General features: G+C 36.4%; 1 protein-coding gene across 1 annotated transcript in view; it reads left to right on the top strand.

Moving 5' to 3' along the window:
* NHLRC2 (NHL repeat containing 2) overlaps nucleotides 1-13478 on the top strand; it is a 62593-nt gene that overhangs the window by 16167 nt on the left and 32948 nt on the right. Inside the window, exons 3-4 of the mRNA XM_061162721.1 lie at nucleotides 4761-5216; nucleotides 7566-7687. Coding sequence (XP_061018704.1) covers nucleotides 4761-5216; nucleotides 7566-7687 — 578 coding nt within the window. The remainder of the gene's footprint in view (nucleotides 1-4760; nucleotides 5217-7565; nucleotides 7688-13478) is intronic.

The raw sequence follows: 13478 nt of genomic DNA on the forward strand, positions 1-13478 counted from the left end.
AGGAAGATTCCTTGGAAAAGGGAATGGCTACCCACTCCAGTATTCTTGCTTGGAGAACCCCATGGACAGAGGAGCCTGGGAGGCTACAGTCCATGGCATCACAAAGAGTTGGACACAACTGAGTGACTAACACATTCACTACTTCATGAAGAATTATAACTTGGTCTAAAAGTCAGAACCACACAGAAAATATAGTTCCATCTACCCATCTCTTCTGCTTATTCTTTTTTTTTTTTTTCTTCTGCTTATTCTTACCATCTCATTCTTTTTGTCCTGCTCTTTTTATTTTTTAAATTTTTAAAAAAAAAATATTTTGTATTATTTTAAGTGACATACCACTGACATTTTTGTGCACTTTACTTTTTATCATGTAAGTTTTCCTGGCAGTCACTCCATATAAATTTATAGAAAACTTCCCAGTTATTTTTAATAGCTGCGTAGTAGTGTGTGCGTGTGTGTATGTGTGTGCATGAGCACGTGCCATAACTTAGTCAGCTACTCTGCTGTCCTGTGTATTGACCCTTGTTGTTGTTCACTGGCTAAGTTGTGTCTGATTCTTTGTGACCCCAGGGGCTGCAGCGCACCAGGCTCTTAACGTTGTTTCTAATAGAAACAGTGAATAATCTCGTGGATACATTTTTGTGCTGGTTAGTCAGTCTACCTGTAGCTGTTCCCTGTACGTCTGATGGCTCAACTTGAAGTCAGGAGGTCAGGCAGTTGAAAAGGAAAGATGGATATGAAGTAGGGGAGAACAAGGGCAAACTACAACCTATATGCCTGAACTGGAATCCCTTAAGGATGAGCTGCAGCCCATGTCAGCTTCCAACTTAAGTAATGAGGTGACCAGCAGAATATGTTTGTTCACTTCATCATGGAGCTAGCAGCTCAACTTGGCCCAGGAGTTGGACATGCTGAGGGAGGAGATTTGGCCGAGCTAGTGCAGCTGCGGGGGGCCCAGCCGCTCCCCCACAGCCCTCCAGGTGAGCCCGCGGATGAGGAGCGGGCGTAAACTGCAGCAGCGCCTGTGCCCTGCACCAGTCTTCCCGCAGGAGAGGATCAGGCTGCGGCTGCTTTACACCTTCCGGTTCTCTCTCACAGTGTCTCGTGGTCCAGGATAACCCAGTAGGGAATAGACTACTGGACAACAGTTCCAACCTAGCTAAATCAGCAAAATACAACCCAAGAGTTGAAGAGTAATATAAAATCATATATTCTGACAGAATTAGAAAGAATGCAACTAAAGAAAAATGGAAATAAAAGGGAAAGTGGGGAAACAGACTATTGATAATTGTATAGGTAATAAGTGGCAGTTAAAGGATACCATTTAAAAATGGTAGACCAGATCATAAAAGATTATAAAAATGGGAATTAATACTTTTATAATATGATAAAAAATATTAATAGAAAATAACCACTGGAACAAAAATAAAAACCTTCCTAAAACCCCCAAAAAGTCTTTTAAAAAAAGGAAAATGGGCATACCAAATAGAGAAACACACTGTAACATAATATGCAGTAATTACAGTATAGAGAAATACAAAAGGTTTGATCAACGAACGATCACATCAATAAATGTGATTAAGGTTAACTTTCCTACCGAAAGAAAATACCCATCAATTCCTGTTTCCCGTTTTTCAGTTTTTTATATTTTTTTGTCAGATGTGAATGCTGAATTAAAAATTTTTTTTTTAATCTCATGAATTTTTTGTTTATTACTTGCTTTCTTTTGATTTATTCTCTTTTCCTGGCCATGATTAGAAGCTTGATTATTTCAGACCCCTACCACCCCCACCTCCCATCCCTCTTCTCCAGAGAGGGAAAAGAGGCTGGAAATGGAGTTAATGATGGACCATGCCTCTGTGATGAAGCCTTTTAAAATTTCCAAGGGTATAGAGCTCAAAGAACTTAAGTTGGTGAACACAGGAGGAGCTGGGATAGTGGCAGACTGGGAGAGCACGTAGAAGCTCTGTATCCCTTCCCACATACCTAGCCTTATGTTCTCTCTTCCATCTGGATGTTTGGCTGTGTGTTCTATCATACTCTTGTACAATAAACCAGTAAACGATAAGTGTTCCTCTGAGTTCTGTGAGTTCTTCTAGCAAATAATCTAATCCAAGGGAAGGGTCATGGAAATCTGATTTGTAGCCAATTTGAACAGAAGTGTGGGTATCTTGGGGACCTGTGACTTGCTGTTGGCATCAGAAGTGGGAGGGCAGTCTTGTGAGTGACTGCCCCCATGTTAGAATTGAGAACACCCAAAAGTTGTTGCCAACAGTTGCCTAGTGTGGGGGGAAAAACCCACCCATCTGGTGTCAGCAGTTTTTAAGTGGTGTTAGTGTAGGAGTAAAGGAGAAACATGCAAGAATAGTGGAGTTTTTCTGAAACAAAAGGCAATTTTTTTGTTAATAATACCAGTTTTACTGTATTGTGGTTTAGAATGTAATCTCTATAATCCTTTTTTTATGATCAGTATTTATAAATATCCCATGTACACTTGAGAGGAAGGTGTATTTTTTTATTACTGGAGTGTGTCTGCTTTATCAGGTTGCTTCCTTTATTCCTTGGGGGTATTCCTAGTTGTTTTATCTTTGTTGTAAATGCTTTCACGTTAAAAAATTTCTTCCTTTGTTTAATGCTGTGAGGATTGACATCTGCCTTGTCAGATATATCCCACTGCTGCTGCTGCTGCTAAGTCGTTTCAGTTGTGTCCGACTCTGTGCTCAATGGACAGTAGCCCACCAGGCTCCTCTGTCCACGGGATTCTCTAGGCAAGAATACTGGAGTGGGTTGCCATTTCCTTCTCCCAGATATATCCTGCTTACCAGAATTACACCCTTCTGTTCCTATCCTTTCATTTGCCCACATCTTTTCCCATATCTTTATTTTTTGCTTTTCTGGTTCACTATGTTTTCGATGTGTCTCTGATGTACAGAATGTGTCCGAATCTTTTTAATAGATGAATTAAACCCATTCACATTTATTTTTAAGTATTATTATGTAAAGTTATGTGTTATTTTGTATATTAGGTTTTATTTGTTGTTTCTCAACATGATATGCTTTTTTTCTATTTTACATTACTAATTTCTTTTGATACATGGAAAATGTTATATTTCTCTTTTATTGGTTATTTTGTACTTATAACTTAAATAATAATAATGAACATTTGTTGAGGTTTTACAGTTTTACAGTGTACTAGGTACTATGCTAAATGTCTTATACAGATTATCTCTATATCCTCAAAGCTGACCTGTGAGGCAATTACTATTATTTTCCCATTCTAAAAATAAGAAAACTGATAACACAGAGAGATTTAGTGCCATGCCTCACCTCAGGTAACTCAGCAAGTAGTAAAGCCAGAATTTGAATTCAGGGAGCTTATTCTATTTTTTTAAGAACTTTATTGCTGCATATTTGACATACAGTGTATTTTAAGTGTACAGGCCTTCCCACTCCTCCCCACTGCCCTTCTACCTCGTTCTCCAAGGTGCCACTCTTCACTGTGTCTTTTTTTCTGCAGCTGCTTTCAAGACGTTTGTGGGTTTTTTTTTTTTTAATCTTTGGTTTTCAGAACTTGATGATGTAGGTAGGCATGGTTTTCTTTCAGTTTATCTTTAAGGTGTACTAACCTTCTTGAATTCTGTGCATTTATATCTTTAATCAAATTTTGGAAGCTCTGGTGTTATGTATTTTTTCTGCCCCAGTCTCTTGCTCCTCTCCTTCCAAGATTGCTGTGGCATGAATAGTAGATTGATCTTCCGAAACTGCTCCACAGGCTCACTGGGGCCCGTTCTCAATGCACAGCTGTGAAAGGGGAAACGAAATACAGCTGGAAACGCACCCTCCTGTAATGTGCTTTTCCAAGTTCTGACCCCTCTCTCAGTCTCCCTGCTTTTGTTTGCTGTTCTCAGCCGTCAGACATGTGTGTGTGTGTGTGTTTTGATTTGGAGTTGCTAGTTGTAATGGAAGGATGGGCTGTCTGGTACTTAGACCTCCCAATTTGTGTGGTTTTATTTTTTCTTCATACTGGTTTGTATAGTTTTTAATGAATATGTTGGGAGATTCTAATTTACATGGCTATTATTACCTCTATCACCTTGGTAGTCAATACTGAGTTTTTCTGTGAATCCAGCCTAACACTTCATACTTTTTTTTTTCCCGTGTTATTTTCTTGACATGCTGTATTGATTAGGTAAAAGAAATATTTTGTTTTTAGTTTTCAGCAGTTCTGCTGTCTATAATATGATCTGTTCTAAGAGCTATACAGTAGAAATTTTAAATAAATTAAGGACCTTATGGAAACATCTTGCTCCTATTCATTCTGTTAATCTATGATATAGTTAGATCAGAAAAATTTAAGAGGATAATGTGACAGTCAATACCAGCAGAAAGCAATCATAGTCTTTGTGAATTTTAAAGGAGCTTAAAATAGGTGGGAAAAGGTTACAAAATTTCAACATCTTTTTAATAAAATAAAAAATTATTTTAAAGCTTTATCTAGATAAAGGACACGGGGTTTTAAACTTAAAGTTGCTACGTGATTTTGATCATATGTGGTTTTTATGTAGTCATCAAGATTGAGTTTAGATTTAAATGTTAATTTTTTATTCTTGAGCTTAAATACAGTTGAAGATACTAATTTAGTCCGATCTTTTCTCTTTTTATCTGTTTATACTTATTAATGACCCCAACCCTAATATATGGATAGTGATAGTCAAATATTAATACTTAATAATGTTCAACTTTTAATTTTTCTCATTTAGATGGTCTTCTGATTGTTGGTGTTCACTCGGCTAAGTTTCCAAATGAAAAAGTCCTGGATAACATTAGGAGTGCTGTTCTTCGATACAACATCACCCACCCTGTGGTTAATGATGCAGATGCCAGCCTTTGGCAAGAACTAGAAGTTTCCTGCTGGCCGACTCTGATCATACTTGGACCCCGTGGAAACATGTTGTTTTCTTTGATTGGAGAAGGACATAAAGAGAAATTATTTTTATATACTTCAATAGCTTTAAAGTATTACAAAGACAGGGGACAGATCAGAGCTAATAAAATTGGAATAAAACTCTATAAAGATTCCTTGCCGCCATCACCATTGCTGTTTCCTGGCAAAATAACAGTGGACCATGTTTCTAATAGATTGGTAATAGCAGACACTGGACATCATAGAATTTTGGTCGTCTGGAAGAATGGACAAACTCAGTACAGCATTGGAGGTAATGTTTGCTGATTATGATATATAATGTATTTTACATTATATATGTAAAAATTATTCAGAGAAATTATTAAAATGGAAATTTATAAATAACTACAGAAGGGCAATATACATTGACTGTTAACTTCATCAGAAATTATTTTGTTAATTAATGTGGGGTATCTGAATTAATGTCTTCTCACTTGCTCAAAAACAACCAAAACTACCCAAAAAAATTCCATTAAGATCAAAAGGAGGAAATCTTTTGTATAATTTTCAAGTATATCTGTATATCCCATCTTGTTTGTTCAAAAAACTGCCACTTTATTGTATCTTATGAAAATGCCGTATACATTTTAGATTTGGGGCATTTTATATGGAAGTATTATATTTCCCTTTCCATCAAAATATAGCCATATCTTTTTTAAGACCAAGATTATACCCTAAGAACTTGAGACTTAGGTTATAAAATAAATAACCTAGAACTTGTATAACATTATACTTTTCTCTCCTTCCATAAGAACTTAAGCATGCTTTTGAATCCATTGCCTTTGGTTGTAGCAAAATAAAAGTATCATATAGGCGTAGGTCATTTTCTTCTATATCTCCCTGGTCTGTATCTAAAAAGGGCTCTTACTGACATCTTACCTAATTAATAAAATCTACTAAGTACACTATTAATCCTGCTCATCCAGGCTGAAATGACATCCAACAACATATTAGTCAAAGAGAAAAGTAATTCATCTCTTTGCAGTCTTGATTTAGTCACACATGCACTGTTAGTACATAAGGAAGGGTGCAAATAAACTAATCATACCCTAAGCCCTGGGGCTGTTATTATGCCAAGATAATATTCCCTTAGCTCTTGAATGCATTTGTTTGTTGTTTCTGTTGTGTGTGTTCTGTGTTGTTTATTTTGCTTTGGCAACTTTGTATCTTAATTTGTAACAGGCAGAGAATTGTTACTCAAAAACATGTGTTATAGCAAGTTACATTTAAATAATTAAAAGTTTTTTTAATAGCTTCTCAAATTTTCAAAATAGTTTAGATGGATATTCTCCTTTGTTAAACAGAGAAACCAGCAGCAAACTACCTTTTCTATACATGTTTCTAGAAGTACTGTTATCTTGTGATAAATTTATAGTTATTCTGCAAGTTTTAAAAGAGAACTCTGTGGTCAGATGCACTCAGGAGATACTGATCAGATGTGTTTTAAAAGATTCTTGGTGGTGGTGGTCTCATTCTACTAGGTCTTTTACTCTGCTAATGTGGCTCAAGAATATATGCGAAGGGGTTATATAGTACATAGTACTCTCCAATCTGAAGTGACCACAGTACTCTCCCGTTTTTTTCCCCTCAGAGAGCTCTCATCATCAACAATAATAGTGTTATTAATAATAACAAACAACCAAAATATACCTGGCATTATTCTGAGCACTTCACCTGTATTAATGTACACAGTGCTATAAGTTAGACATATTATTAGTTCCATTTTACAAAAGAGAAACTTTTGTCACACAGAACTTGCCTAGATCAACAGCTAAGTAGAGCTGGGGTTTAAACCAAGTCTGTTAAGTTGGGATTCATGGGCTATTAAGGAATGCTTGAATGATCCTCATGACCTGTGAACCCCTTGAAATTGTTTGTGACATTTAATGCTGCTGCTGCTAAGGTGCTTCAGTCGTGTCTGACTTCGTATGACCCCATAGACGGCAGCCCACCAGGGTCCTCTGTCCCTGGGATTCTGCAGGCAAGAACACTGGAGTGCGTTGTCATTTCCTTCTGAAAGTGAAAAGTGAAAGTGAAGTCACTCAGTCATGTCCGACTCTTAGTGACCCCATGGACTGTAACCTACCAGGCTTCTCCATCCATGGGATTCTCCAGGCAAGAGTACTGGAGTGGGTTGCCATTTCCTTCTCCAGACATTTAATGGGCATGTGTATTTTTGTAAGGGAAGGGCTCATAATTTTCACTGTTACTATCGAAGGAGTTTATGTTCCAAAATTGTTAAAAATCATTCATCTAGATGCTGAAAGACTTAAATTATTTTTAATTCTTTCTAGTCTAGGTAATAGATGCCTTTTGAATTAATTTCTTCTGATACACACTACTAAAGTATTTCAGTAACCATTATCTAGTAAGTCCTGTCACTTGCAAAACTTATTGCTGAGAAAAACAGCTATCTTGGGAAACAGTTGTTATTATTCAGTGGCTCAGTCATGTCTGACTCTTTGCCGACCCCATGGACTGCAGAAGTATCATTTATATTAAAATCCCAGCTTTAAATACAAGTTTTTATTTTGGGGTTTTTGTTTGCTTGTTTTACTTTGAGATAAGAAAAATTTTCTCTTATGGTTGCTTTGTCTTTTAGGACCCAACCCTGGAAGAAAAGACGGAATCTTTTCAGAGTCAAGCTTTAACTCACCACAAGGTGTAGCCATAATGAATAATATCATATATGTGGCAGATACAGAAAATCACCTTATAAGAAAGGTAATTTTCCATTTTAAATAAAGTTTTAATACTTCTAATCAGAAAAACATATATATACTTGCTACATAAATATTTGAAATGAGAGGGTGTTGCTTAAATATTTTAGATCATCCTCATTCAGTTTTTCTCAGAGGTACTTGCTTTAACTTTATTCTTATGTAACTTGTTTTTCTGTGGGTCAGCCTATTGTCACAGAGGGCAAATCCATCAAGTCCTTTTTTTAATCCTTTATTTCAAAGTCATGTGCCTAATCACCCTAAGGCTCCTCAATTTGAGGTATCTTCCTAATCAGTTTGTAAAGTGATGCTTTGTCCCTTTTCAGTTAAATTTTCTCAAATCTAGGGAAAAAACAAACACACATTTCTGCCTCCCTTCAGCCCTTATGTTTTCTCTGAGAATACTTATGTGTTAATTAGACTTAAATATTTTTTTAGTCTCATTATAGTAGCAATATATGATCTTGTTTTTTTTAAATGATGTAATACTTAAAGAGTTTAAAAGTCCCGAGTGATCTATTTGGGCTCCCTAGTGGTAACCAACCACTGTTAAAATTTGTGTCTTCAGAAGCTTTCTACTCATACACAAATTAATTTTGTCTTCAGAGAATCTTCCTTTTTAAACAAATGGAATCATAATGTATATACATAATTTTTGCATTCTCCTTTAACTTTTTTTCCCCATATTAGTCATGAATATGACTGCATAGTATTACCTAGTTATTTTAAGCATTTCTTACAGATGAGTATTTTGGCTGTAATTTATCGTTCTTTAACGTGCCATCTATTTGGAAAATAAGTTCATCTAATCCATTCTGTCTGAACATACTATTTCAGGCACTTCCCTTGCTTTTCTGTTTCTCTCTCTTGATGTTTTTGCCTATTTATATTGACAAAATTGTCAACTAATATACTTAGTTGATAATTATACATAAAATAGGAAAAAACATGTAGAACATATAATGATAATAATCACTGTAATGTAAATCCCCACACAGGCATGAAATTTATTTTCTTCACTACTGAAATTCTAAGCACCTAAAACAGAGCCTGGCCCACAGTAGGTATATTTAATAGATATTTATTGAATGAATTTATAAGCAAGTAACATCTGTTGACTGAAGCATTTTCTAAAGTGTGTTTATCCTATGAAAAGATGTTACATGAGAAAAAGATTTTGTGGCTTTTTAAATTAAAGCAGATTTGTTTTTTAAACATCTTAGAGAATTTCTTAGATTTTAATATGCCAATATATTGTGCATACATTAGTGGGGGGATAGATACGTGTGCGGTATTTCTAAATTTACTTGACCAAGAAGCCCTATTTGGCAGAACTTTTCATAGGACTGATAACGTTGTGTACTTCGGGCAAACGTGGTTTTCTGTTGCTCCTTAAAGGTCAGTATTTCTTTATCATTATCTTTTTTGGGTTCTGTGCTTCTAAAATTCATCAGAGTATCATAGATATCGAAGAGAATAATGAGGTAATAAGGTATTTAGCCCACAAGGTAGAGGGAATACTTGTTCTTTTTTGACTACACGTTAATTTCTCTTGCTTTAGAACTTAGTGAGTTCTAAAGTATTGATAGCATGATCATCATAACAAATATAGGTTACTTGGAGTCATTTTTATATGACAGTTTAGTATCTTCAGAAAAAGGAAATGATGTAGAATTATTTCTTCCTCTCTTTTTAAATCTATAAAAATGTTTATTTTACGTTTTTAAGATCTCATTTGCAGAGGGTGGATCATACTCCTATATTTATACCTCACGAACATCATTGTTCCATGTCAGCCTGTTTCTTGTTAGAAATAACTTACTTACTTATTTGTAAACTCCTCCTCATCTACATTTCCATTTCCCCTGCTGTTCCCTGTGCATAACTATACCTATAGGCAGCCTTTTTGATATGTTTAATTCACATCTTTTTATTTGTTTGTGACCTTATAAAACCTGTAGTATTTTATTTGTATGTGACCTTTATTTTTTTGGGCTCCAAAATCACTGCGGATAGTGACTGCAGCCATGAAATTAAAAGATGCTTACTCCTTGGAAGGAAAGTTATGACCAACCTAGATAGCATATTAAAAAGCAGAGACATTACTTTGCCAACCAAGGTCCATCTGGTCAAGGCTATGCTTTTTCCAGTGGTCATGTATGGATGTGAGAGTTGGACTGTGAAGAAAGCTGAGTGCGGAAAAATTGATGCATTTGAACTGTGGTGTTGGAGAAGACTCTTGAGAGTCCCTTGGACTGCAAAGAGATCCAACCAGTCCATCCTAAAGGAGATCAGTCCTGGGTGTTCATTGGAAGGACTGATGCTGAAGCTGAAACTCCAATACTTTGGCCACCTCACACGAAGAGTTGACTCATTGGAAAAGACCCTGATGCTGGGAGGGATTGGGGGGCAGGAGGAGAAGGGGACGACAGAGGATGAGATGGCTGGATGGCATCACCGACTCGATGGGCATGAGTTTGAGTAAACTCCAGGAGTTGGTGATGGACAGGGAGGCCTGGTGTGCTGCAGTTCATGGGGTCACAAAGAGTCGGACACGACTGAGCGACTGAACTGAACTGAACTGACCTTATAAAATCTGTAGTATTTTAAGAACTTTATTGTGATACATTTTCCATAGAATAAAGGTCACCCATTTCAAGTATATAATTTAGGAATTTTTAGTAAATTTAACAAGTTGTGAAACCATTATCATAAATCAGTTTTAGAACATTTTCATCTTCCTAGTAAGAACCCTCATACCCAGTTATAATTAATCCCCATTTCCATCCCCCAGTTTCTATCTCTATAAATTTGCCTCTTTTGAGCATTTATGTAAATAGAATCATATAATGGATGGCTTCTTCTGTGTGTCTGGCTTCTTTCATTCTGTGTAATGTTTTTGAGGTTCACTGATGATGTAACATGTCAGGAGTTCCTTTATACTGCTGAAGAGCATTCCATTGTGTGCATAAACCACATTTTATCCAGTAACCAGTTGTTGACATTTAGGGTGTTTCCAATTTTTGGCTATTACAGATAATTCACATAGAAGTTTTGTGTGGACATACATTTTTATTTCTTTTGGGTTGTTGTTGTTGTTCAGTCATTCACTCCGACTCTTTGTGACCCCATGGACTGCAGCGCACCAGGCTTCCCTGTCCTTCACCATCTCCCGGAGCTCGCTCAAACTCATGTCCATTGAGTTGGTGATGCCATCCAACCATCTTGTCCTCTGTTGTCCCCTTCTCCTCCTGCCTTCAATCTTTCCCAGCATCAGGGCCTTTCCAAATGAGTCAGTTCTTTGCATCAGGTGGCCAAAGGATTGGAGCTTCAGCTTCAGCATCAGTCCTTCCAGTGAATATTTAGGACTGATTTCCTTCAGGATGGACTGGTTTGATCTCCTTGCAGTCCAAGGGACTCTCAGTAGTCTTCTCCAGCACCACAGTTCAAAAGCATCAGTTCTTCAACGCTCAGCCTTCTTCATGGTCCAACTGTCGTATCCATACATGACTACTGGAAAAATCATACCTTCGACTAGATGGACCTTTGTCTCTGCTTTTTAATATGCTGTCTAGGTTGATCATAGCTAAGGGTTCAACTTCATTCTTTTACATGTGGACATCTAGTTATCCCAGAACCGTTTATGGAAGAGACTGTTCTTTCTCCTTTGAGTAGTCTTGGCAGCCTTTAGAAAATCAATTATTCATACTTGCATGGGTTTATATCCAGACTTTCACGTCTATTCCATTGGTCTGTTTATCTGTCTTTATGGTAATATCACACTGTTTTGATTGCCATAACTTAATAAGTTGTGAAATCAGAAAGTATGAGTCTTCCTGCTTACTTCTTTGTCAACATTTTTTGACCGTTCCTGAATCCCTTGCAATTCTATAAGAATTTTAGGATCACCTTGTCCATTTCTGCAAAAACTTCTGTTTCTTTCTCAGGTGAATATATTGTTTGAAAAAAACACACAACAGTTTTATCTTTTCCCTTTTCACTTTTTTACTTCATTACCTTTTATTATTATTGCTTTTAAGCATTATGGTAATAGTAGATATCTTGTCATGCTCATAATCTTAAATAGAATGCATGTAAACTTTCTCCAGAAGTTTACATGCATTTTCTATAGCTTTGGGAGATAAAATATTTATGAACTTAAGAAATTTTCTCTTAGTTACTAAGAATTATTATATGATTTTATTAAATGCATTTTCCGTATTTATGGAAATAATTGTATAGTTTTTTGCCCTTAGTATACTGATGTGATGAATTATATTATTAGATGTATTTGATGTTGAATCATCTTTTTATCCCTGGAGTAAAACTTACCTAATCATGATTTTTTAAAAGCCAAATTAGATTTTATTATCCAAAATTACATTCAATGTTGTAAAATTCATATTCATAAATTCTCTATTTTCTTGTACTGTTCTCACCTGATTTTGGAATCAAGGTCATACTGATCTCATCAAAGTGAGTCTTTTTTTCTTTTTCCTGTTTTTTTGGAATAGTTTGTCTCACATAGGAATTAATGGTTTTTGAATATTTATTAAAACTTCTATAACATTACCTAGGCCCAGGCTTTCTCCAAAAGGAATTTTTAAACTATCCTATCAGTTTCTGTGAAAAGAAAGTGAAAGTGAAGTTGCTCAGTCGTGTCCGACTCTTTTCAACCCCATGGACTGTAGCCTACCACGCTCCTCCGTCCATGGGATTTTCCAGGCAAGAGTACTAGAGTGGGTTGCCATTACCTTCTCCAGGGGATCTTCCCGACCCAGGGATTGAACCCAGGTCTTCCACGTTGCAGGCAGACGCTTTACCATCTGAGCCGCCAGGGAAGTCTTAAATCAAGATCTATTTCGAGAACTCATCCCTGGACACCTATTGTATTTTTCAGATTATATGTTGCAATAAAAATATAAAGTTACATTGATGAACATTATTTATAATTTCAGAAGATTATAGAGCAGCTACTAAAAATAATGCAAGAGGATATCACCAAATTAAATCAATGTAATTTACCATAATAACAGAATGAAATAGCCATCTGATGCTTTACTAGATTCAGAAAAACAGCAGAGAACATTTAATCATGTTAAAGTTAATAAACTTGAAATGTAAATGAATGTCCGCAATAGGATAAATACCATCTACAAAAAGCCTACAGCTACAGTTAATGCAAAGTATTGTGTACTTTGGCTTCATGGTTGGGAACAAGACAAGGCATGATCACGTTCATCATGCCTGTTAGACATTGTACTGAAAGTACTAGCCATTATAATGAGGCGAAAAAGAGGAATAGAAGGCATATAGGATAAAAAGGAAGAATAACAACTATTTGCCAGAGACATGTCATATACATAGAAGATTCTGAGAAGTCTATGCAAAGTTACTGGAGCTAATAAGTGAATTTGGGAATGTTACAAACTACAAAGTCAATGTAAAAAGATCTATATTTTTATATACTAGTAACAAAGGTCCATCTGGTCAAGGCTATGCTTTTTCCAGTGGTCATGTATGGATGTGAGAGTTGGACTGTGAAGAAAGCTGAGTGCCGAAAAATTGATGCATTTGAACTGTGGTGTTGGAGAAGACTCTTGAGAGTCCCTTGGACTGCAAGGAGATCCAACCAGTCCATCCTAAAGGAGATCAGTCCTGGGTGTTCATTGGAAGGACTGATGCTGAAGCTGAAACTCCAGCACTTAGGCCACCTCATGCGAAGAGTTGACTCATTGGAAAAAACCCTGACACTGGGAGGGATTGGGGGCAGGAGGAGAAGGGGACGACAGAGG

Source organism: Dama dama, chromosome 15 (genome assembly GCF_033118175.1).
Source record: "Dama dama isolate Ldn47 chromosome 15, ASM3311817v1, whole genome shotgun sequence".
NCBI classification, from domain to species: domain Eukaryota; kingdom Metazoa; phylum Chordata; class Mammalia; order Artiodactyla; family Cervidae; genus Dama; species Dama dama.